This window comes from Diorhabda sublineata, chromosome 5 (assembly GCF_026230105.1).
Source record: "Diorhabda sublineata isolate icDioSubl1.1 chromosome 5, icDioSubl1.1, whole genome shotgun sequence".
In the NCBI taxonomy this organism is placed as follows: Eukaryota; Metazoa; Arthropoda; class Insecta; order Coleoptera; family Chrysomelidae; genus Diorhabda; species Diorhabda sublineata.
This window is the reverse complement of record NC_079478.1, coordinates 35,444,716-35,467,711: the sequence shown is the minus strand read 5'-3', so window position 1 is coordinate 35,467,711 and position 22,996 is coordinate 35,444,716. Positions and strand designations below refer to the sequence as shown.

The 22,996-nt window shown below is 32.8% G+C and overlaps 6 protein-coding genes across 7 annotated transcripts in view; 3 read left to right on the top strand and 3 right to left on the bottom strand.

The window, feature by feature from the left end:
* Nucleotides 1-545: 545 nt before the first annotated feature.
* LOC130444724 (uncharacterized) lies at nucleotides 546-4,993 on the top strand. Its single transcript, XM_056779999.1, has 2 exons — nucleotides 546-637; nucleotides 3,469-4,993. The coding sequence occupies exons 1-2, from the start codon at nucleotides 546-548 to the stop codon at nucleotides 4,991-4,993; spliced, it is 1,617 nt and encodes a 538-aa protein (XP_056635977.1).
* Nucleotides 4,994-5,196: 203 nt separating this feature from the next.
* LOC130443792 (N6-adenosine-methyltransferase non-catalytic subunit) lies at nucleotides 5,197-7,954 on the bottom strand. The gene is made up of 5 exons (XM_056778630.1): nucleotides 7,819-7,954; nucleotides 7,598-7,765; nucleotides 7,110-7,546; nucleotides 5,585-5,838; nucleotides 5,197-5,531 (listed from the first exon to the last, which is right to left on the bottom strand). Exons 1-5 carry the CDS (start codon nucleotides 7,882-7,884, stop codon nucleotides 5,278-5,280), a joined length of 1,179 nt encoding a protein of 392 aa, XP_056634608.1. The 5' UTR covers nucleotides 7,885-7,954; the 3' UTR covers nucleotides 5,197-5,277.
* A 236-nt stretch (nucleotides 7,955-8,190) lies between these two features.
* LOC130443794 (WD repeat domain phosphoinositide-interacting protein 3) lies at nucleotides 8,191-11,633 on the top strand. The gene is made up of 5 exons (XM_056778633.1): nucleotides 8,191-8,374; nucleotides 8,567-8,848; nucleotides 8,916-9,256; nucleotides 9,309-9,546; nucleotides 9,619-11,633. Exons 1-5 carry the CDS (start codon nucleotides 8,308-8,310, stop codon nucleotides 9,732-9,734), a joined length of 1,044 nt encoding a protein of 347 aa, XP_056634611.1. The 5' UTR covers nucleotides 8,191-8,307; the 3' UTR covers nucleotides 9,735-11,633.
* Nucleotides 11,634-12,067: 434 nt separating this feature from the next.
* On the bottom strand, nucleotides 12,068-12,978 carry LOC130443796 (rRNA methyltransferase 2, mitochondrial). The gene is made up of 2 exons (XM_056778635.1): nucleotides 12,510-12,978; nucleotides 12,068-12,457 (listed from the first exon to the last, which is right to left on the bottom strand). The coding sequence occupies exons 1-2, from the start codon at nucleotides 12,873-12,875 to the stop codon at nucleotides 12,089-12,091; spliced, it is 735 nt and encodes a 244-aa protein (XP_056634613.1). The 5' UTR covers nucleotides 12,876-12,978; the 3' UTR covers nucleotides 12,068-12,088.
* Nucleotides 12,979-13,207: 229 nt separating this feature from the next.
* On the top strand, nucleotides 13,208-13,838 carry LOC130443800 (ubiquitin-like protein 4A). The gene has a single exon (XM_056778638.1). It carries the CDS (start codon nucleotides 13,293-13,295, stop codon nucleotides 13,692-13,694), a length of 402 nt encoding a protein of 133 aa, XP_056634616.1. The 5' UTR covers nucleotides 13,208-13,292; the 3' UTR covers nucleotides 13,695-13,838.
* A 1,682-nt stretch (nucleotides 13,839-15,520) lies between these two features.
* LOC130443793 (uncharacterized) overlaps nucleotides 15,521-22,996 on the bottom strand; it is a 69,096-nt gene continuing 61,620 nt past the window's right edge. For both annotated transcript variants that reach the window (XM_056778632.1, XM_056778631.1), the window contains exon 2: nucleotides 15,521-19,746. In XM_056778632.1, coding sequence (XP_056634610.1) covers nucleotides 18,475-19,599 — 1,125 coding nt within the window. In that variant the 5' untranslated portion in view covers nucleotides 19,600-19,746 and the 3' untranslated portion in view covers nucleotides 15,521-18,474. The remainder of the gene's footprint in view (nucleotides 19,747-22,996) is intronic.

Below are 22,996 nucleotides of genomic sequence, written 5' to 3'. Positions count from 1 at the left end.
CCCCGCACAAATCTGTTCATCAATTGCCATTTTTGACGTTATCCAGAGTAATCCGGGACAACCAAAATAGCATTGCCGTGTTGCCGGCTTTACTAATTGTTACGAAAAATTCGGTAACCACACTAACAAGACATGCAACGGCAACACAGCTTCAACAAGAGTTAGCTGAAGCTCGACCTATGTCCCAGAGCAACTTTACAAATGTTTTAAGAAATTAGAGGCTCAGTAACGACTCAGTGCAGCTAGATTAAGATTGTCACGAGAACGTGCGAATTGGAACGTTCAAGATTGGGGTAATGGATGGCGAGAGATATTTTCCTTACAACTTAAGAACTTCAACATTTCGGAGGAGAATACATCGTGTCTATAACACAGAATTGGTACTCCTAGAAAGATGATCTTAGGTACATTCCGTAGATCTTAGAACCACATAAGCCCGGATCCACATACGATAGACTGGTAAAAATGGCGAGGGATAAATCTCCATTTGGGACACGAAACAGAGGACGACCACGTAAGAGGTGGAGGGGCAATCTAGAGCCGGGATGAAGAAAGATATCGAAGAAGGAACAAGCGATAGACCTATGTCCAGCCATTTCTTGGTACTGTTTATAATCCTTTTCATCCTTAGAATAAAGTACCTTAAGGAGCGTCCACATTATGCCGTCTGTTGACCAAAACCCAACGTTGCCTCATGGTATTGTTCATTCTTGAGTTCTTCAGTGTTTGGTACGTGATCGCAGATCGATATTAGGTGAATGCCATGGAGTGGACAGAGGAAGAAACTTGTAGAAATGTACCATGTCCGTCCATCATTGACAAACCCAACTATACAAATAAAAACCGGAGACATGATGATGGCCAATGATGGCCTCATTGAAATCTCCGTTTCGTTCGGCGTGGAGAAGCAAGAAATTGAGCGCAAAATAAAAAATTTGCGATGTTATTTCACGAGGGAAAGGAAAAAAGAAACGGGAAGCAAGAAGACTGGAGGTGGCGCTGAATAATAATAGCAGCAGCTGCCTTCAGAATCGTATCATCATCGCTGATCATTGTATCGCACGAATCACTCAATTCACGCTCAATGCTCAAATAATTTTTCACAACTGCGCGGTTCGACAACAATTCGGGACGTCTATACTGCACAGTCAATGTGGACGTCGTGCCGACCCGAATGGGCCGAACCGAGCATGCCGCTCGGCCTCTTTCGGCATAATGTGGACGCTCCTTTACTGACCAGAAGCTAACGATACCCTAGAAAGGTTTTTCCAGGCGCTACTGTGGAAAATAAGTACTGGCCAGTACCGAATCATTCGTATTATAAAACTCTGGATGAACAGGAAGCACGAGGAAACTAACTACCTATATACCAGGTGGAGATCAGACACTACAATGAGGAAGACTATGCTGAGCTTACGGTCTTCCACTGCTCCAGATGGAAAGAAGTTTCAATATTGCCTACATGACGAAATGTTTGTTAGAATCAGGGGAATCCTGGAAGCGACACGGACTATAATAAAGACGAAAGAGTAGGGATTAGACAAAATGAAAGACGGCATTCGCTTCCAGGTTTTCCAGATCGATTTTAGTACTTCGCACACAATTCGCTGCAACTGGAAAGGATATAAGAACACTCTTGGGTGTAAAAATAGAGGATTTTAACACTCCGTTAGGCGCGCGGTCAATACTCGTAGACAAAATTTACTTACGGTTCAAAATACAACAAAAAAAAATCGTCAAGTGACGACCGTCATTGCGCAACGTATTGTCATTGGTTTTTTGGTGTGGGAACGTATTTAAAAACACGGAAATTCTTCGACGTTTACGAAATCAATTCGGTAGTGAGTGCCTGATTAAGTATGTTGTATTTAAATGAGCCAAACCGTTTAAAGATAACCGCGAAACCGTCGAGAACGAACCGCACGATCGTCGACCGCGATACCAGACATTTACCGCGTAGAACAACTCATTTTGAAGGACCGTAGAACGAACGTTCGGCTGAAGTCGGAATTAGTATTGATAGTGTAGAGTTTATTATCCCAAACTGTTAAAATTCGAGCAAAAATTTCATCAATTTTGTCGTAATTCGAGGCGTTTATCAACGCGAATCTTCACAACAGAAGACACACGCCGAAGACCAGCGGGGAATGCCGTACATTGACTTCCGGTGCATACCACGTTCCATAAACGCTTATTACTACACTAACTCTTTAAAAACACACGTGAAACCCGCTAATCGTTCGAAATGGAGAAGCATTTCACTTCTTACCGCGAGTTTCACGCTAGATACAATATCAGAACTGGGGTGGGAGGTACTAGAACGTTCCCCCTACAGTTAAGACTTATCACCCTGCGCCTTTTACATGTTTGGACAACTGAAAGAAGCCCTCGGAGGTCAAAAATTCAACACAATCGACGATATAGAGAGTGTGCATATGGTTGTCCGAATTTCCCAAAGAATTCTTCGATGCCGTCATCAGAAATATTTCAAAGAAATGGCAAAACTGTGTAACTAGTGAGGACAACAATTTCCAGTGGATCTTTACCAATTTCCAGTAATCTCCTCCAATTTCCAAATTATCTTCTCCAATTTCCAGTAATCACCTTCAATTTTCAGTTTATCTTCTCCAATTTCCAGTGGATCACCTCCAATTTCCAGTAATCTCCTCCAATTTCCAGTGGATATCCACCAATTTCCAGTGGATATCCACCAATTTCCAGTGGATATCCACCAATTTCCAGTGGATCTTCTCCAATTTCCAGTGTATCTTCTCCAATTCTCAGTTTATTTTCTCGAATTTCCAGTGGATATCCTCCAATTTCCAAATTATCTTCTCCAATTTCCAGTAATCTCCTCCAATTTCCAAATTATCTTCTCCAATTTCCAGTAATCTCCTCCAATTTTCAGTTTATCTTCTCCAATTTCCAACTGATCTTCTCCAATTTCCAAATTATCTTCTCCAATTTCCAGTAATCTCCTCCAATTTTCAGTTTATCTTCTCCAATTTCCAACTGATCTTCTCCAATTTCCAAATTATCTTCTCCAATTTCCAGCAATCTCCTCCAATTTTCAGTTTATCTTCTCCAATTTCCAACGGATCTTCTCCAATTTCCAAATTATCTTCTCCAATTTCCAATAATCTCCTCCAATTTTCAGTTTATCTTCTCCAATTTCCAACGGATCTTCTCCAATTTCCAAATTATCTTCTCCAATTTCCAGTAATCTCCTCCAATTTTCAGTTTATCTTCTCCAATTTCCAACGGATCTTCTCCAATTTCCAAATTATCTTCTCCAATTTCCAGTAATCTCCTCCAATTTTCAGTTTATCTTCTCCAATTTCCAACGGATCTTCTCCAATTTCCAAATTATCTTCTCCAATTTCTAGTAATCTCCTCCAATTTTAAGTTTATCTTCTCCAATTTCCAACGGATCTTCTCCAATTTCCAAAGATCTTCTCCAATTTCCAGTGGATCTCCTCCAATTTCCAGTTTATCTTCTCCAATTTCCAACGGTTCTTCTCCAATTTCCAACGGATCTTCTCCAATTTCCAGTGGATCTACTCCAATTTCCAGTTTATCTTCTCCAATTTTCAGTGGGTCTCCTCTAATTCCCAGTTTATTTTCTCCAATTTCCAGTGGATCACCTCCAATTTCCAGTTTATCTTGTCCAATTTCCAACGGATCACCTCCAATTTCCAGTTTGTCTTGTCCAATTTCCAGTGGATCTACTCCAATTTCCAGTTTATCTTCTCCAATTTTCAGTGGATCTCCTCCAATTCCCAGTTTATTTTCTCCAATTTCCAGTGGATCACCTCCAATTTCCAGTTTATCTTCTCCAATTTCCAACGGATCTTCTCCAATTTCCAGTGGATCTCCTCCAATTTCCAGTTTATCTTCTCCAATTTTCAGTGGGTCTCCTCCAATGTCCAGTTTATCTTCTCCAATTTCCAGAGGATCTCTTCCAATGTCCAGTTTATCTTCTCCAATTTCCAGTGGATCTCCTCCAATTTCCAGTTTATCTTCTCCAATTCCCAGTTTATTTTCTCGAATTTCAAGTGGATCACCTCCAATTTCCAGTTTATCTTCTCCAATTTCCAACGGATCTTCTCCAATTTCCAGTGGATCTCCTCCAATTTCCAGTTTATCTTCTCCAATTTCCAACGGATCTTCTCTAATTTCCAACGGATCTTCTCCAATTTCCAGTGGATCTACTCCAATTTCCAGTTTATCTTCTCCAATTTTCAGTGGGTCTCCTCCAATTCCCAGTTTATTTTCTCCAATTTCCAGTGGATCACCTCCAATTTCCAGTTTATCTTCTACAATTTCCAACGGATCTTCTCCAATTTCCAACGGATCTACTCCAATTTCCAGTGGATCTACTCCAATTTCCAGTTTATCTTCTCCAATTTCCAGTGGATCTCCTCCAATTCCCAGTTTATTTTCTCCAATTTCCAGTGGATCACCTCCAATTTCCAGTTTATCTTCTCCAATTTCCAACGGATCTTCTCCAATTTCCAGTGGATCGCCTCCAATTTCCAGTTTATCTTCTCCAATTTTCAGTGGGTCTCCTCCAATGTCCAGTTTATCTTCTCCAATTTCCAGAGGATCTCTTCCAATTTCCAGTTTATCTTCTCCAATTTCCAGAGGATCTCTTCCAATTTCCAGTTTATCTTCTCCAATTTCCAGTGGATCTCCTCCAATTTCCAGTTTATCTTCTCCAATTCCCAGTTTATTTTCTCGAATTTCCAGTGGATCACCTCCAATTTCCAGTTTATCTTCTCCAATTTCCAGTGGATCTCCTCCAATTTCCAGTTTATCTTCTCCAATTTCCAGAGGATCTCTTCCAATTCTCAGTTTATCTTCTTCAATTTCCAGTGGATTTCCTCCAATTTCCAGTTTATCTTCTCCGATTTCCAGTAGATCTCCTCCAACTTCCAGTTTATCTTCTCCTATTTCCAGTGGATCTTCTTCGTCAACACTTTCAGGTCTGTAGACGTTTCAAAATGTTTTTTTTTGCGACGTAGTTTGTTTTTTAAATCAGTTAAAAAATCTACCATCAAACTTTTTGCCTTTTGCTTTATAAAGTACGATCAAACAAAATCATCAACCGAATTTTTCCGTAAATTAACATCACTAGGGGGCGCAGAAGAGTCTATTTAAAACAGTTACCGAGAAGGAATAATAAACACAAAATAATTCATCGTTTCACCCATTTATTTTCACTTTAAACTGTCAATTCCTGATATAAAAAAAAACTCGAAAATAAAATAAAAAAAACTATCTCCCTCTTCCTCTGCCCCTTTGAAAATTAGTCCTTCCCCTACCACTAGAATTACCCTTTCCCTTAGCCGGAGGGCTTTTCGGTCTTAAAGCCTCGATCCTATCGGTGCACCCTGTAGTAAGCGTAGTAGGAGTAAAAAAACTTAAATAGAGATCAGAATTGAAATTAGAATTAGTCAGTTCGGGTCCTATAGTGAGCCATCCCGGTCGGATGGTGCTATCCCTACCAAACAGATGCAGTCTTCTTCTACCTAAAGTAAACAAATTAACAACAATCGTTATGACGTGCCCTAAATCTTCTTACCCAAACAAAAATGTTCGATAATATGAAAAATCTCGACCGGTTTTTCCAAACTGCCATATTCATTTTCCTCGGAAATTATTAGATCGATATCAACATTAGCATGGATGAAATCTCCATCAGTCGATCTCCTGACAGTACCTTTGATACCCATGAGGCAGTGTTCTTTAGTTCTTTGGAAAACCGCTTTGGGGTCCAAAGTTTTCGAATGCCCCGGATTTTTTATGTTCGTCCTTATCCAGGATATATCTTCGCACCTGATAGACCATATGTTCACATAAACAAATGTTAGTTAAGGAAAGGTTATTCTTAATAGAAATCTTGTATTAACTAATTAAAATCTACCTAATACGTAAAAATTCTTGTTAAACAAAGATTCCGTCATCTCTGATTAGTAGACACTGTTTTCATGACATCTATACTGTGTGTGTATGAATTTGATCTCTATTTAGTTAAGTTGGTAAATCAAAAGTATTATTAATAAGAAATTTTGTACATTATAATCCTATTAACTAATAAAAATATCCCTAACTAATCTAATATGTAATACATAAAAGTTATTGGCACACAAAGATTCCGTCATATATGATTAGTACGCACTGCTTTCATAACCTCTTGTCTGTCTGTGTGTTTGTAGGTTATTTGTTTTAATATATGTAAAATAATTTTTTCGTGTTAATTTTTGGTTGAATAAATGCATTATAAAACTTTTTGGAATTTATTAAACGCCCTAAGATAATAAAAATGACCAGTTCTTGGAAATAAATCTACAAGTAAAAAACTCAAACAAATAGTGTAAAGCATTTTTTCATACAAAAATGATACCTAGAAATGAAAATTTCGCCAAAATAAGAGTCAAAGTAGCAAAAATTAGCGTTTGAATGACAACAATATAACTGAAAGTTCGCATTTCTAATAGTTATGACAGTAGTAGTTCAAATGTATCAATAACTGTTACAAACCACCTGTTGTACTAAAAAGGCAAATCCAACAATTTAAAAGATTATTTGAGATACTTAAATCATTTTACAAATCGACTTTATTAAAATTAAGCAAGCATACAAAATTTCAACTTTTGAACTCATTAAATCCTGATATAAAACTTGTAACAAACCAAGAAAGTAAAGATTTTTAATGTAAAGATGGTACCTAGAAATGGCAATCACGCCAAAATAAGAGTCAAAGTAGCAATAATTATTGTTTGAATGACAACAATATAACTGAAAGTTCCCATTTCTAATAGTTAGGACAGTATTAGTTCAAATGTATCAATAACTATTAAAAAAAGACCCATTATAATGAAAAGACAGATCCAATAATTCAAAGTAAATTTGAGACATTCAAATCTATTTGCAAGGCTACTTTTTGCTCAAAATTTTTTATAATTTCAAATAAGATCAAACTTAATATCAAAATAGGTGAAACGTTTAAAAACCTCAAATTCTGATGATTATTTTGGATGTTAAATGTAATACTTCAACTTTTCTAATAAATTTAGTGTACCATTAGTATTCTAATGATTATTTACCTTCTAAAACCCCATTTTCTCAAACAAACTCGTCCCATATCGAGTCCCTCTGAGCTGCCACACCACAAAAACACAAAACTCCTTTGTGCTGCTACCTCCCCAACATCCAAATTCATCACTTGTTCCCAACTCCAGAATTGCATATTTGTAGCGCCCATTGTTCTTTGATACTCCTCTAGAGGAGGTTCCACTAATATCACGTCGAATTTGCTGTTAATTTGTTTTAAATCGTAAGTCATTAAATCACATTTGAGATACATTGGCGGAGTGGCAGTTTCCTGGATTTGTTCGTCCTTGAGTTTAATGAGTTCTCTTAGTTTAGGGTACTCCTCGAATCTATCTGCTAAACCGACGTCGCGGATAAAATTTTGAGGACGTTGACCTGTATCCACGAAATGTTGGCAATAATCATTATGAGGGTTAGAAGATTGCGTGCCCTATAATTATAAAATATTAGTGCTGTGTTAAGAAAAATAATCAATATTTACTTTTAAAAATAAAGATGAATCTTTATATATTAATTCATCTGAATAATCTTTATTTTTATAATCGTATTTCTCGTTTTCGCTAGTACTCTCTTTGTTAACAGATTTTTCTTGAGACGATTCGGCTGTTCCTAAGACATTTCTCAGTTCTTCAACTCCAGACACTCCAAACTGAAATAAAAAGAAATAATTAATTTGGTATGAGATTCTTATTTAGTACTTACGGTTTGTGCTAGCAAAAGTTTTCTTTTACGAGACTTTTCTCTTAATTCCTTCAATACTTCCCCCATTCTAAAAATCTTATTGTAAACATATATTTTAATATATACAACTTGTGTATTTTGATGAAAATTAAAACCTAACCTCAAAATAACTTTTGACGCTACTGGTCTATTGCTTTATAGTATACATCTAGCTTTATCATCCGAAATATTAAAATCAAATTAATTATATTACAAAATAATAAAATAATTCAGATTAATATTTTTTAAAATTTCATTCTAAAGTTCTCTTTATTGTAAGAAAAAATAGAAAAATATTGAAATTGTAACTATTTAATTATTAGGATGCATACATAGAAACGAAAAAAGAAGAGTAGGTTATTTAGTATCGGTAGATGTGTCAATTTCCAAGTGGTGTTTTTATTTTCTTGTAAAAACATATTTTTTTCTGTATGATTTGCTCAATGAATATAAACCACAATAACAAACGAAATGAATTTGAGTTCAAGTAATCCATATAATAATGGATTGAATTACATAGCTTTTAATCAAGATCATGGTAAGTTATTTGTAAATTATAGTATGAAGTATTAATACACATTTATATCCATTAATATAGCCTAATTTATTTTAATAGACAAAACTTTTAATATTTACGATTTACTTTCATAACTGATGTCTATTATAAATAACTAAGATAGTTATTGTCAGCATTTTTTTTATTTGTAAATAAATATTTGTTTATATTCAGGATGTTTTGCTTGTGCTACTAGTACCGGTTTTAGAATATTCACTTGTGACCCTTTAAAAGCAAAAGAAAGACAAGATTTCGAAAATGGGGGACTGGGTTTTGTCGAGATGTTATTCAGATGCAATTATCTAGCTTTCGTTGGTGGTGGATCAAATCCATTATATCCTACAAATAAGCTTATGATATGGGATGATATAAATAAAACGTCTCCTATATCTCTAGAATTCAATTCCCCAGTTTTAACTGTGAAATTGAGAAGAGATAGAATAGTTGTTGTATTAGGTAAGGGAAATGTTTTAGTGATAACCGACACACATTTTTGGAATTTCTTGAAATAAGTTTTTTGTAGAAAGAATAATAAAAGTATATACATTTTCGAAAAACCCCCAACAACTTCATGTATACGAAACTAACCCAAAATGTAAGGGATTATGCGTTCTATGCCCAAATAGTAACAACTCAATTTTGGCCTTTCCTGCTAGAAAAACCGGACAAGTAGAAATAGTAGATTTAGCACGATTAGAAAAATCTTTTGTATTCATTTTTGCTCACGAAACGAACATTAATTGTATGGCATTGAATCAACAAGGGACATTGTTAGCTACTGCAAGCGAAAAAGGGACACTAATAAGAATTTTTAATACCGACAATGGGGATAAAGTGACAGAGTTGAGAAGAGGAAGTAGTCAGGTACAAAAATTGTATCTTCTAATAATGTAATCGCAATTATACGATTTTTTAGGCAAATATATACTGTATAAACTTTAATAGAAACTCGACATCTTTATGTGTATCTTCAGATCGTGGTACCGTCCACGTTTTTTCTTTAGAAGATCCTAAATTGAATAAACAGTCATCGTTTGCTAATGCCATGTTTTTACCTAAGTATTTTTCTTCGTCGTGGTCGTTCTGCAAATTTTCCATCCCTAATGGTCCTCCATGTATATGCGCTTTTGGGTCTGACGATAACTCTATTATTGGTAAGTGTTTTTATTTAAAAAAAATTTTTTTTTAAGTTTGATTTGTGTAATTTTATTTTTAATTACTTACAGTTGTATGTGGTGATGGGTGTTACTATAAATTTGTGTTTAACGCGAATGGGGAGTATGTACGTGAATCTTGCGCCCATTTTTTGGAAATGACTGAAGATGATTTTTCATTGTTATAATCTGGTGTTACTAAGAGTAGATTTATTTTTCTAATGAATATTTTGCTAAAATAGGAGATTTATTGTAATAAATGTTGAATAAACACGTGCTTGATATTATTTTTTTATAATATACGATGAGATCAAAAAAAATGTAAATTAAAATTTCATATCGAACTTTTAATTTTTTTTAAATTATTATTCATAAAGGCATTATGAGATTTAAAAAAATCTAATTTGAATATTTTAAATTTTTTGTATATAGTTAGTTCAACATACAGGGTGATCTATCTTAATAAAAAATATAGGTGTATACTATATGTTTAAATTTTTTTTATATTGTTTTGAGCTATTTTTTTAGTAAACTTAGTGCCATTTTAATTTTTATAATTAAATAAAAAATATCGAGTAAATTATTTGATTTGTTTTTGTAAATGCACTAAAATTTGATTAAAATAAATTATCAAAAGTTTGGAAGCCAAAAGATGAAATTGTATCAATAACTGAAATACCACCTACAGCACCGGATTCACAAATCCAACATTAATTGTGATACTAGTAGTTCAAATGTACCAACAACCGTAAAAAACAGCTAGAGCACTGGATTGACGAATCCAACATCAATTAATAACAAATTTCTCACCTTTCCAGTTGAAAGGAGCTATTCCACATATTTTCACGAGCTCTATTCCTGTTTTCCACTTCTAAACTAAACCGAAATCTCCACGTTAATTATTACACTTCAATTTTGTCCCCTACTTTTATATTATTGTTTTTCTTATAGTCACTAACTATTAACATGGTTTTCACTTTCTTTTCCCATACTGATGGTGTCAATATTAAAGTGCAGCTAATTGGGGTTAAAACTTGTAATAAAACCACCATTACATGAAACTAACATACCGAATAAGTAATAGAATACTTTATGCGGACTATCAGGTTTGATTTGTGATGCTGTTGTACATTGAGGTATACGAAATGTCTTTCTAATTTCTTCGTAAGCTGTAATACGTAAACCTAGGTTTAAAATATTTCTTTTATATACAAGAATGTTTTAAATTGTCATCTATAAACTTTTTTCCAATATAGAACTTTACACTTTGCTTTGTGACAAATTTTGACTGTAATTCATTTTTTTTGAAAACATCTGCTTCGAAACATTTTGATGTAAATGTAGATTGTTGATATTTTGTATATGTATATTATTACACATAAACAGAGAATTTCAATCACTAAAAGTTAAAAAAGGCGTTAGTAATATCACTTAAGATAAAAATTATATTATATGAGTGTTACTAAGATAAAAATTTTATTATACGAGTGTTATTTGAATAGTTTCCGACCTAAATAGTGAACAAAACATATTTTTTAAACTCATCTTTATCGTGCAACAAACTTTTTAAGTTGATAGTTTTTTTATAACTTTTTAAATCCTTCCATATAATTTTAACTATGCTATCATTTCGTTAGTTGATGAAAATTTTCCTTGAAATCGAAATTTTTAGGCTAGGAAACGTAAATAAGCACAAGGAATCAGATCTGGAGTATTCTCAGTCTATCTAAGATAATTCTTTAATATTCGTGATCAAGTATTTCGATGTTAGCAATGTTTATGGTGTGAAAAATATGTGCAAATAATTATACTTGATGTTAAAGGGCCTAAATAGAAAGTTGTCTAAATTCTATTTGTATTAATTGTCGATTTTCAGTGAACTAGAATTTTCTGTTTATGTTATGGTATTTTATAATGTTGTCTTTATAAAAGTTTATTGATAATGTATAATTGTTCCATAAAGGGATTTTATTTATTCAAAATATTGAAAAAAATGCTTCTAAATAACGAAAAAAAAGAAACGTTTTTATCTGGACGAAAATATATTTGTAAGTAGTAAAATATATTAGAAATTTCCACTTGTTTAATTCGCCTACCACTATTCCTTAATCCCCAAATGTTGATCAGTATTTGGATATAATTTTTTTGATGTGTAGTCTTAAAAAAAGTGACAAAAAAGCAACAATTCGCTATACTAAGAAAAATAATTTAAGTAAAGTGTTTAAAATTTTTAATAATAAAAAATTGACAAACATAAGCGACAATTTGCTTCAATTAATCGCTACACTGGCAAAAATAGCTTGAACGAAATAATTAATCTTAAAAAGTGACAACAAATCACTACTCTGAGAAAAATAGTTTAAATAAAGTGTTTAAAATGTTTAATTCCGAAAAATCTCTACCCTTTACTTGTTCTCCAAGCAAAATCAGCTGTTTGCAGTGAGTAAATTTTCTTCAATAAGGACAATTTTTGGGAAATAACTTCAGGTAAATTTATGAGAAATTAGGGAATAAAAAAATATGTTTTTATAACTTTTTATTGTCATGATCTTAAACCTTTAAATTCTCTGCCTAATAAATATATTTCAGTAGAATCTGATCTACTGGATTTTGGTTTAACCACTTTGACATTATTATAAAATCTACAAATATCATTTTCTAGTTTTTTAGTATCTCCACACTGCCACAATTTCATTAATATAATTCCACTATTTTTAGTAACTTGTAACGAAAATCTCAACACACTATAACAAAGTTTCAACATATTCTCGTTATCCATATCTCGGATTCCTGTAGCACTTGGTGCCATATCTGAAGCGACAATATCCACTTTTCTTTCGCCCAAAAATTCCATCAATTTTTTCTGTACCTCTTCACTAGTAAAATCCATATTACCAAAAATTGTTACACCCTAAAAAATAAACTTTCAAATCGGAAATTAATTAAAATAATGTTAAATTTACTTCTATCGGGTAAATATTTTGTTTATCAATTGCTATCACAGTACCAGTGAGCAATTCTTTGTTTTTGCCATTTGAATTTATTTTGTGTGCAATTACTTGCGACCAAGAACCCGGAGATGCACCTACATCCAAGACTATTTGACCGGGTTTGAGAATTTTATATTTGTCATCTATTTCTAATAGTTTAAAAGCACTTCGACACCTGTAGTTCATTAATTTAGCTTTTTCTACGTAAGGATCTGAAAGTTGTCTCGACAACCAGTGTTGTGAACTAACATTTTTTGTTTTAGATTTAAGAGAATTTGGTGACACTTTTTTTTCTAAACATGTAAAAGTAGAAAACCTTTTTAACAATCTCATTCCCATTTTTTTAAATTTTTATAGGTTATAACAATAATATACCACAGAATGTAATACAAATAGATATTTGGGTTTCCGCATCTTAATTATACAATAAAATCGATAGAGGGCGAAATATTTATTACGAAATAAAAATCAAGAATCTTATGTAAATGCCACCACTAACACGAAACACAATGATATAAGAAAATATTATATATGTATATATAGTAGATAGTTTGAATTTTTTATGTTACAATAGAAATATTTTTCTCTATATATATATTATACTCATTTATCTATGAAGATTCAACTTCTTTTTTATCAAATATCTATTGACAGTTGACTTAGAATGACAGATGACATTGGTTCTAATTAAAAATATTTTAGAAATTATCTAGAATTGACAAAAATATCTTGTGAATATTATTCTTAAATAGCAAAATGAAGATTTTAGTGAAATGTTTACAAGGTGGAAGTACTTTATTAGACGTTAGTGAAAGTAGTACAGTGTCTGAACTAAAAAAACTAGTACAGAAAAATATGAGGATACCAGTGTTCCAACAAACGTTAATTTTATTTGGAAAATGTTTACAAGACGAAAAATGTATAAGTGATTACCCACAAATAAAAGATGGAACTAAGCTGTACGTCGCCATAAAGAACCCGGATTTTTTCAATACTACGCTCCACAAATTTTTAAGAAAATACTACCATGAAGCGCAATGTAAAGTAATTGTAGAAGAATTTATGAAAAATTTCCATTCCAAAGTTAACAGTCTTAGTTTGGACGATTTAGAAAGGATAGCAAAATCAGAAATTGAGAGTGCGGCCAGTGGACTCTGATATATATTCACCTTATATATTGATTTTCAGTGTATATTAGAAATATAACAATAGTAAGTTATGGATATTTATAAAGTGCTAAAAAAAGTGTTTATCTATGGTTTTTCTAATAACAAATTCGTATAACACTAGAAATTCCTTTAATGTACCTGTTTTACAATGGCATGCAGTATGGTGTCAGTGGGACACTAAACTTTATTGAGACAATCTTGATTACTTTTTTGACACCCCATATACTAAATATAAATCAAATAATCTATTAATAATCTCTTGGTAATAAAGAAATAAAACTTTGTTAGTCTTTTTATTTGGATAATAAAAATGCTTACTAAAATTACTAGTTTTATTTAAAATCCATTTAGTTTTCTGTGATGCATACATACAGGTTTTATCTAAAATTACTTTTCTTGATAAACAGTCTTGATTCTAGGTGTCTTTTGATAGAAAATTAGTTTTAATAAACTGGCATTTCAACCTATCTTTATGAAGACCGAAATAGGTCGAAACGTCGGGTTTTAAAACTAATTTCCTTTAAAAATAAACCTAAAGTCAAGAATAAAATACAAAAAGGTTTTTAATGAGAAATGAGTTGAAAAAACGTAAATTACTAAATTAGACCATACAGTTCTATATTACGATAACTAAATTAAATGAGTCTAAAAGTTTTTAATGTTTTCATGACAGGAAAATCGTTTTTGATTATTTTAAAATAGTATGATGAAAGTTTAAATTGTTTTAGAAGAATCAGAAATATTGATTCTTCAAGAGATGTTTAGCCATTTTATTAAAAAGTGGCACTCCCTTGATTTTCGTTAAATGAGGGTGGTGATACATTAGAACTAAGAAGCGGCAAATATCAGTAAAAAATACGGAATGAAATCACTCTAGGTGCACCGTCTTCTCAAAATTTTTTCCAGTTATATTTCTTAAATGCGGGTACTTAAATTCATCTATTATTGGTACGTTCATATCTATCTTATTTACACCAACGCCATCGTGGAAGATTTTTGAACTATCGTGTAGTTCGGCATGACCTAACCTAACCTAACCTGCCATATTGTCTTGGGAGACAAGTATTGTATTACATACATTTAAATTATTATTAGTAGTGGTGTTATATTTCAATTTTTTTTTTGTAAAAAATATTCTTTTAATTGAAAAAAGCGCTCGAAAGAATCTACTCTTGTATACAAATGAAATAAAATCTATTTTTGTCCACCTCTGGACACTTTTTCAACTTTTTTCCCATTAGAAATACTCCTCTGTATTCTCAATAGTCAAAAGTCACAAATCTATCATCGAATTAACCGGAATGAACCGAAACAATTAAAAAATCGTTGAAACCTTCATTTTGACACTGTAAATACTGTTTCAAAATCTTGTGGTTACGTCATAACATTTTCAAAGTCAAAAGTTACGAAACTAATCGATTATGATCTGAATGTTCGGAAAATAATCCTGATCATGTTCACTGATAAAATAAAACTTTAATGTTCCGACAGATTGACATTAATTGCAGCCGAGAATAGGATTGGCAGTCTAGGAACGGTAAGGTCCAAGATTTTTTCATATAATGAAGTAAAAACTCGTTGAAACCTCCATTTTGATACTCTAAACGTCAAGCAGTCGGAATTTCCAAGTTTCCTATCATCAGTGAACATGATCAGGATTACTTTCCGAACATTTAGATCATAATCGATTGACTCGATTTGTTTCGTGACTTTTGACATTTAAAACGTTAGACTTTAGAACAACGTTTAGAGTGTCAAAATGAAGATAGAAACATAATTATATATAAAAGTTGTAAGGGATTAATTAAAGAAATGTAAGTTTATATTGTTTTATTGGATATACTGGCACGACAATTACATTATTATTAAAACATTTATATAACAATAAATAATACCTCTACTTAGTACAGTTAGGCCCTGGTGTATAAGTAAAAATATAAAATATATTCATACAGTTTGCTGTCAAAATATTTTTTTTAAAAACTCGTAGTTTGTTGATATATTTCATATTTTCACTTTACATAATATATACATCAATATTTAATATACGTACTATACAATTTGTACATTGAAATATATACGAGTATGATTATATTTTACTTCTGAAACATGTCAATGTATTGTATATATAAATCCCAACACAACGAAACAAGCATGGATGTTCTCAACTGAAATATACGTAAAATTTATCTTGGTAGTGTTGCCATGTATACAACATTTTTGACGTTTCCGTCTTATATGGAATCTATTGTTTATAAAAATCATTTTACTTGAGAATTTTTTTGTTAAATGTACGTTAAGAAAATTTAATAAACTGTTTTTTTTTATATCCATAAGAATATAAACAAGGTTTTACAAAGTTTTTCCAGCTTTTCATTGAACGGTTTGGCAACATAGTTTGGGATTTATATTTATACAAGGTTAATATAAAAATAATTAAGTGATGTTTGACGAATTTAATACTGAAAATAAAATGTAATGTACAAAATTAAAATAAAAAATCCAGTTTAAAACAGAGAAAACTGGTATTAATGAAGAAAATAAAAAAATACGTTTTCAAACGTCAAAAATCAAGTTATTTATCTCTTTAATTCAATTTAGAAGGTTTATTTTTTACTTTATTAAAAAATTATAACTTTATTGAGTCTGGCAACACCGGTTAAGCTATAAATTGTGGATAATTACTGTGTAGTATTTTTTATACGTCTGCACCAATTTTTATTATGGCTATAATAACTAGATTTTTTTCAATTACTGACAATTTAGTACATTACAATAGATTTTGTGATATTGTCGAGATTTTTAAAAAAATACTTGCAACAATTCTCAAAATACGAAACAAATTTTGTATAAGGTAATTTCGATTATTGGATATTTAAAAAAAAGAAGCCGAATTACGACAAGACGAAAATATATACAGAGTGGTCCCGTTATTGTTATTGCATCTGCAAAAGTTTTAAAAGATATATCTCGACCATATTTACTAACTGTTGTAAGGTCGTATCTATTAAATCAATTTAGTAAATGGGTCAAACTAATTCTCATCTTGGAGGAGTGAGTAAAATTTTTGTGAAATGAATGAATGAACTCGAGAAATCATCGTAAAAACTCTATTCAGAAGTTGACGATGAGATACAAGAAGTGGAAAAAAAAGAAGAAATGTCACCTATCAGTTTTGATGTCAAATTTTGGTAGAGAAATTATAAGAAGAAATAGAAGAAAAAGACGTGGAAAATTTTGGTTGACACCTTAAAGAAGAAAGGCCTCGATTAAATTAGATGTCGATTGCGAGATAGAAGAATTAGAAAAAAAAGAAGAAGCTTCCCAGTTCGAATTATGACAAAGAGATTTAAAATCTAGAAGAATTCAGTAAAAAGAAGAAATGCCTTAAGACAACGAAATAGAAGAAAAACACGTGGAAAATTTTGGTTGAAAGCTTAAAGAAGAATGGCCTCGATTGAATTGAATTTTGCTTGATATAGAAAAATTGAAGAAGAAGAAGAAACTCTCAGTTCGCGTATTAACAATGAAGTAGAATAAAAAAATATTGAAAATCTAGGAGATGGTACAAATTTTGCTAGAACTAGAAGTATTGAAACAAAAAATAAAAAAAAGCCTTGTTCGAGTTATGATTTCAAAAGAGAAGAAAAGGGATTCAAAATCTAGAAGACGTGGCAAATTTTGGTAAAGAATTAGAAGAAGAAAGTGATACAGAAGAATCGAGATAAAAGAAGAAATGTCCTGTACTAGATTTGACAGCGAAATAGGAGAAGATGAAGAAATTTAAGATTTAGGAGACATTGAATTAAATGTTGATAACGAAATAGAAGAAAAAGAATTTCAAATATTATAAAGCTTAGCAAATTTTAGTAGAGAGCTAGAAGACTAACCACATCGGTTAAATCAAAGATGGCGAGACAGAAGAATTGCTAAAAAAAAGAAGAAATACTTTGTTTGTGTTGTAATAGAAGAAAAATAGATTCAAAATTTGAATGACGTAGAAAATTTTAGCAGAGAACCATAAGAAGAAAGACCTTGATTATTTTAAATGTTGTTTGCGAGATAAAAGGATTCAAAACAAGAAGAAATGCCTCGTTTCAGATATGACAACAGCGAAATAGAAGATAAGGGAATTCCAGATAAATTTTAGTGGAGAGCTAGAACAAGATAACCATCGGTTGAATAAAATATGGCGGAACAAAAGAATTGTGAAACAAAAAGACGAAATGCTTTGTTTGGGTTAATTTAATGAAAAAGAAGAAAAAGAAATTCAAAATTTGAATAACGTAACAAATTTTAGACTAGAAGAAGAAAGATATCGGTTAATCGAATATGGCGGGACAAAAGAATGTTGAAACAAAAAAGAAGAAATGCCTTATTCATGTTATGACATCTAAATAGAAGAAAAAAGGATTTAAAATTTAGAAAAAGAACGAGAAGACTTTAATTAAATCGAATATAGATGGCGAGATTATATAATAAAAACAAAAAAGAAAGAAGAAATATCCTGTACAAGTTTTGAGAACGGAATACGACGAAAAAAAACTTTTTAACCTACACGACGAGGCAACAACTTTTACTATAAAAATGAAGAAAACGATTTTTCGATGAAATAATTAAAAAGCTACAAAACTGTTTATGACGTTTTGACGTATTGCAGATACGATGGTCGACGCAAATATTTGTTAATTTTGTGAAGAACGAGGACCGCCCTTGAACGAAATTCAAGTACTGATACAGTAAAACATCTAAACTATACACGAACTAAATCACCTTTTGTGTTTGAATTTGAACAAATAAGCAAAATCATCGGTAGGTATCGACCTATAATAATTAGGTTTTTTGAACTGCTCCATATCCAGATAGGCATGTTTCCTGGAAAACCTCAAAACCACGGGTCTTCGATAGTTGCTATCAGTCCATCTAGGAGGCAACACAAACAAACCATTATTTTTATCGCGGTTCCTTCTGCTTAAAGCATCTTCCGGTAACCGGGAAGTAGAATCTCGAAATTTAATAAGATCGAAATCTATGATAGGTTCGTCCGATTGCTGGGATTCGTGAATAGATCTGGGATTGTGATTCACCGATGGGGGAATTTGGGAGAGTAGCGCTTCGTCGTCACTAGGAAACTTGACGCGGGATTGTATTAGAGTTTTTGTCTCGGGTTCATCGGGAAACCGCACTAAGTTGGACGAAGACGTCGTTGTAGTTTTATTTTCTACATTCCAATCGGAATTAGAAGTAGTTTCTGCCGTTGTAGTTTCATCTGTAACTGCTACGGTAGTTTCTGTAGTAACTTGAGTTGTCGTATCAGTTATTTCAGTCGTCGTAGATTCTATCGTAGTTTTTAAATTTTCTTGTAGATTTTCCTCGACTACGTCATCTCTTTTATCGAGTTTACTTTCCTGATATTGGGGTTTAGTTGGGGAGACCACGATGGCTACGTCTGATTCCTCGATAGTTTCGTCATTTTGAAGCCCCAACGGGATATTAACTTGATAAGGACCTGGTGTTTGGATATCGTCGTCGTAATAGTCGTCGTAATCTATAGGATTGAATTTTTCTTTCAATTTTTCAATGAGGAAATCATAGTGAGCCGCTTGATCTAACTTGATGATTCTAATACATCTTCCTAAGTGATCGGAGCTGTAACCTTCGGCGCAAGCCGGTAAAGATTCGGGGCTAAACGTCGGCGCTATAAACACCGATTTGGGGGTGATTCTTCGTCTTAAAACACCTTCTGAAATTTGTTTATTCTGATTATGATCGTCTACTAATAACCAGGCTTCCCATGTTAAATCGGGGGATCTTTCATTTAGCGGTTTCGCGGGATAACACGAACAAGATGAAAAATACAGAACCGAAACTAGCACGAATTTCCACATATTCATCACTTGAAAGTATATTTGACTTAAGTCATATTAAGGGCACCACGTCGTCGACACATAAACTCGTATCCTTCTTTTTATAATCACGGCGGTCGATGATGATACACTGATGCAATACATCTAGGAACGGCTTCGTATATAGGATCAAATCTGCAAATAAAATAATAAATTAGATTATTGAAATATTTACTTTTTATTGATAGAAGTAAATTTCCATATGATGTTTTTTTGGCAAATGGCCACGGTCTAATTAGGCCGGTTAAAGTTAATATGAAAATAAAAACTCGTCGATCATATGAATAAAATATCTAGAAGGATTTATTGCACGTTTCCCTTTCCTTAATCGGTTTTTAACAGCTCCAAATGAGTAAAAACGTTTTTCGCGTCCGCTTGGATTTAGAATTTGGAGAGGCCCGATATAGGAAAACACTTTCCTCTGCAGGGCTGACCTTGAGAGTACAGGATTTGATCCCTATCGATTTTTCTAGTCCCGGGATTGTATTGGTAATAGAAAATGGTAGCAAAAAGAAAGTAAAACATATCGAAATCAACCTTTCATTTTAAACCTTCAAAAACAAAACAAAATTATAATTTCTTCCATTAAAATTAACAAACTAGGCCCTTAATTAATAGTTTAATAAATTATTGCTCAGTTTGTTTATTTTATTTTACAATAAACTTGAAAAAATCAATTGAATGCTTCATCTGAAAGCATACTTCTTAATTTGTTGCACGAATATGAAGCAGCGCGCGTTCAGGCTCGATGGAAGTTGGAGGAAGCCTTGTCCAAATTATAACCTCGTGTGGAACCAGCCTCATAAAGATTCATTTCTTGGTTAATTATCTCAGAAAGATCAGTTTCTTTATGTGCTTCAGGATTTATAGTTTTCATACTGTTTTCACTATCACTATCTTTTTATAGTCATCTTGCTTGGACATCACAATCAGTCTCCGACTCAGTCTTCTCAGTCGACGATCTTTCAAGCGATTAACTAAACGTGCCTTCAATTTAGAAGCCAAAATTGAGTCACTGCCACGCAATTCTTGAAAAAGAAACTTGAATGTCTCATCGAGTGCACAAATTGGCATCGGAACCACAAAGTGCTTCTACAGATAATTTAACTGACGCCAATACTTTGATTATCTCACTAATGAGTTGAAAATCTGACTCTTCAAATGGTACAGGATCAAAAAGTGCCTTTTTTACGCTTGTTTTTAAAAGACCAACTCGCTCCAGCATTGTAAAGAGACTGTTCCGGCGCGTTTTACATTCGAGTAGTAAATTAAGCTCTCTTCCATGTTTCCATCATTTTTCAAGGACAATCTTTTGAAAATAAGAACCACTTTACCAACTTTCTTTACCAAATCATTAATATTTCGATCATCGTAAGTCAAATCCCGACCATTACCAGTTTCAATGACTAAATCTTGAGTCTAGTCCTTCATTATCATCATTCGAGTCATCAATATCATCACTGGTAGTCTCATTTACAGGATTTGGACCATCAGTCACTATTGCAACAATATCTGCATCTATGAAACACCAAAAGCCGATTTTTAGTCGGCGATTTATCAATTCGAATAAGTCCCAAATTCCATTTTTTGTTTACCGAATGAATATTTAAATTCATATATCTCTTATTGGAGGTAGAAGCTGTTGAAGCTGATTTAGGTAAGTCTGAGTACCCAGTAACGAACTTAAATCGTTTGATGTCACAAATGCGCTAAAAGGAAAACCATCTAGCGCAGTCGTACGGACCAAAACATCGTCGAGAGTATCAGCTGCTCAAACAGTTACCCTATTACGCCGAGGCAATAATCAGCGAAAAATGGCCAGTGCGCTGATGTGGTCTACATCCCGGAAAGATGACCGATTCATGCTTAAGTCCAGTAAGAGCTCAGAGAAACTGGATGAGTGGCTGTGAGGACTGTCAGCCGCTAACCTCCAAATTAATCCAACCAAACAGTCAACGTTAATTGCGACAAATCTACAGAAGACCTGGAAAAAAATTGGCTTTTGGAGGAGGTTCCTGGATGGTTTGGGCAGACATTTTAATGGAAGCAAACACCTAGTTGGTTTTTATTGAAATTATTAACGAATACTTCATCGTAATTCAGGACAATGCCCGTCCAGATACTGTAGTTTCCGTACGGTAATATTTACAGGATGTCGAAATTGCCGCTATGGATTGTCCAGCGCGTAGCCCGGATTTATATCCTATCGAGCATTCTGTTCGGGATGGAAATCCCGCATTTGCGTTCTTTGATGAATGGGGAAAGAACTTTTTCGATCCATGGAGAGAATGGATTGTCTGGAAGCTTGAGGAAAAGCTTAAAAAACATTTTAGAACGCGTTCGTTACATTTGGCAATACGGTTCTGTGTTTTACAACAAAATGTAAACCAAATTTTGTTTTTATCAACAAATAATCAACTAAATTAAATTAGAAAAAAAACTTTTTTCAAATACTGGCCTATATAACTTAAGTGTAACTGATTTACTACGCATCATTTGTGACAGTATGATTTATAATAATTATAAAAATTTCTATTAGATTTATATGTATAGATGAATAAAGTTCGTAAGCAAATAATTAATAATAAAGTTTTTAATTATTTTTCTTTTGTATGTATGAAATAAAAACAAACAGAACGTCTAAAAATCGATTTAGTTTTAGAAATATTCTCATTATAAAAACACCTCGTATTATAAGACGAAAAAAATAAATATTCTCTAATATAGTCCGGTCAATTTAGACATAGAAATAGTGGTCGAATAACAAAAATTCCCGTAAAGCCAAATATTGGTGGTTTATTATTGCAAATAAAGTCCCCAGTGGATTTTTCTCGAAAACGCTAAGTTTTATCAAAAAAAAACCTCAAAACAATAAATCTCGTTTCGTTTCCATGTTAAGTGTAAAATTAACAGCTGCGTATATTGCAGCGTCGCTCAAAATGACGCAGATGTCCTCATAATCGAAACAGCAACATAATTTAATGCAACAAACACAACAATCGTAGTTGGTGAAGATGTTAATGTGTTAGCACTATTCTTCAACTCCAATACAAATACAACCAAGTTCAAACATGTCTAGGCAAGCAACTAAACCCAGAAGACTAGGACAGGAAATTGTTAGATAATACTCTGGAGTCCATCAAAGCTTCACTCCCACCTCTTCCAGAAAAACTCCTCAACACTAAAAAGGGGTCGTAGCGCCAAATCGGGTCTCCAGCACGTACCAAGGTTAGTCTTGCTCAAATGTCCAGTTGAGTACAATTTATGAACATCCAGCTAGAGGAAGATGAAGAAGATGAAATAGAAGAAGACATTGACTGTTGAAGTAGATTTATCCTAAAATTATCATGGAGTAGACCTACAGTGGAAACCACGGTCGAGTACA

Coding starts and splice junctions, on each gene's coding strand:
- LOC130443794 (XM_056778633.1), top strand. CDS start 8,308: ATGAATTTGAGTTCAAGTAATCCATATAATAATGGATTGAATTACATA. Junction 8,375..8,566: donor AGCTTTTAATCAAGATCATG/GTAAGTTATTTG, acceptor GTTTATATTCAG/GATGTTTTGCTTGTGCTACT. Junction 9,547..9,618: donor TGACGATAACTCTATTATTG/GTAAGTGTTTTT, acceptor AATTACTTACAG/TTGTATGTGGTGATGGGTGT.
- LOC130443796 (XM_056778635.1), bottom strand. CDS start 12,875: ATGGGAATGAGATTGTTAAAAAGGTTTTCTACTTTTACATGTTTAGAA. Junction 12,458..12,509: donor AAAATATTTACCCGATAGAA/GTAAATTTAACA, acceptor TTTATTTTTTAG/GGTGTAACAATTTTTGGTAA.
- LOC130443792 (XM_056778630.1), bottom strand. CDS start 7,884: ATGGGGGAAGTATTGAAGGAATTAAGAGAAAAGTCTCGTAAAAGAAAA. Junction 7,766..7,818: donor AACTTTTGCTAGCACAAACC/GTAAGTACTAAA, acceptor TTTTTATTTCAG/TTTGGAGTGTCTGGAGTTGA. Junction 5,532..5,584: donor TATCGAACATTTTTGTTTGG/GTAAGAAGATTT, acceptor TGTTTACTTTAG/GTAGAAGAAGACTGCATCTG.
- LOC130444724 (XM_056779999.1), top strand. CDS start 546: ATGAAGAAAGATATCGAAGAAGGAACAAGCGATAGACCTATGTCCAGC. Junction 638..3,468: donor CTTTTCATCCTTAGAATAAA/GTACCTTAAGGA, acceptor TCCAATTTCCAG/TGGATCTCCTCCAATTTCCA.
- LOC130443800 (XM_056778638.1), top strand. CDS start 13,293: ATGAAGATTTTAGTGAAATGTTTACAAGGTGGAAGTACTTTATTAGAC.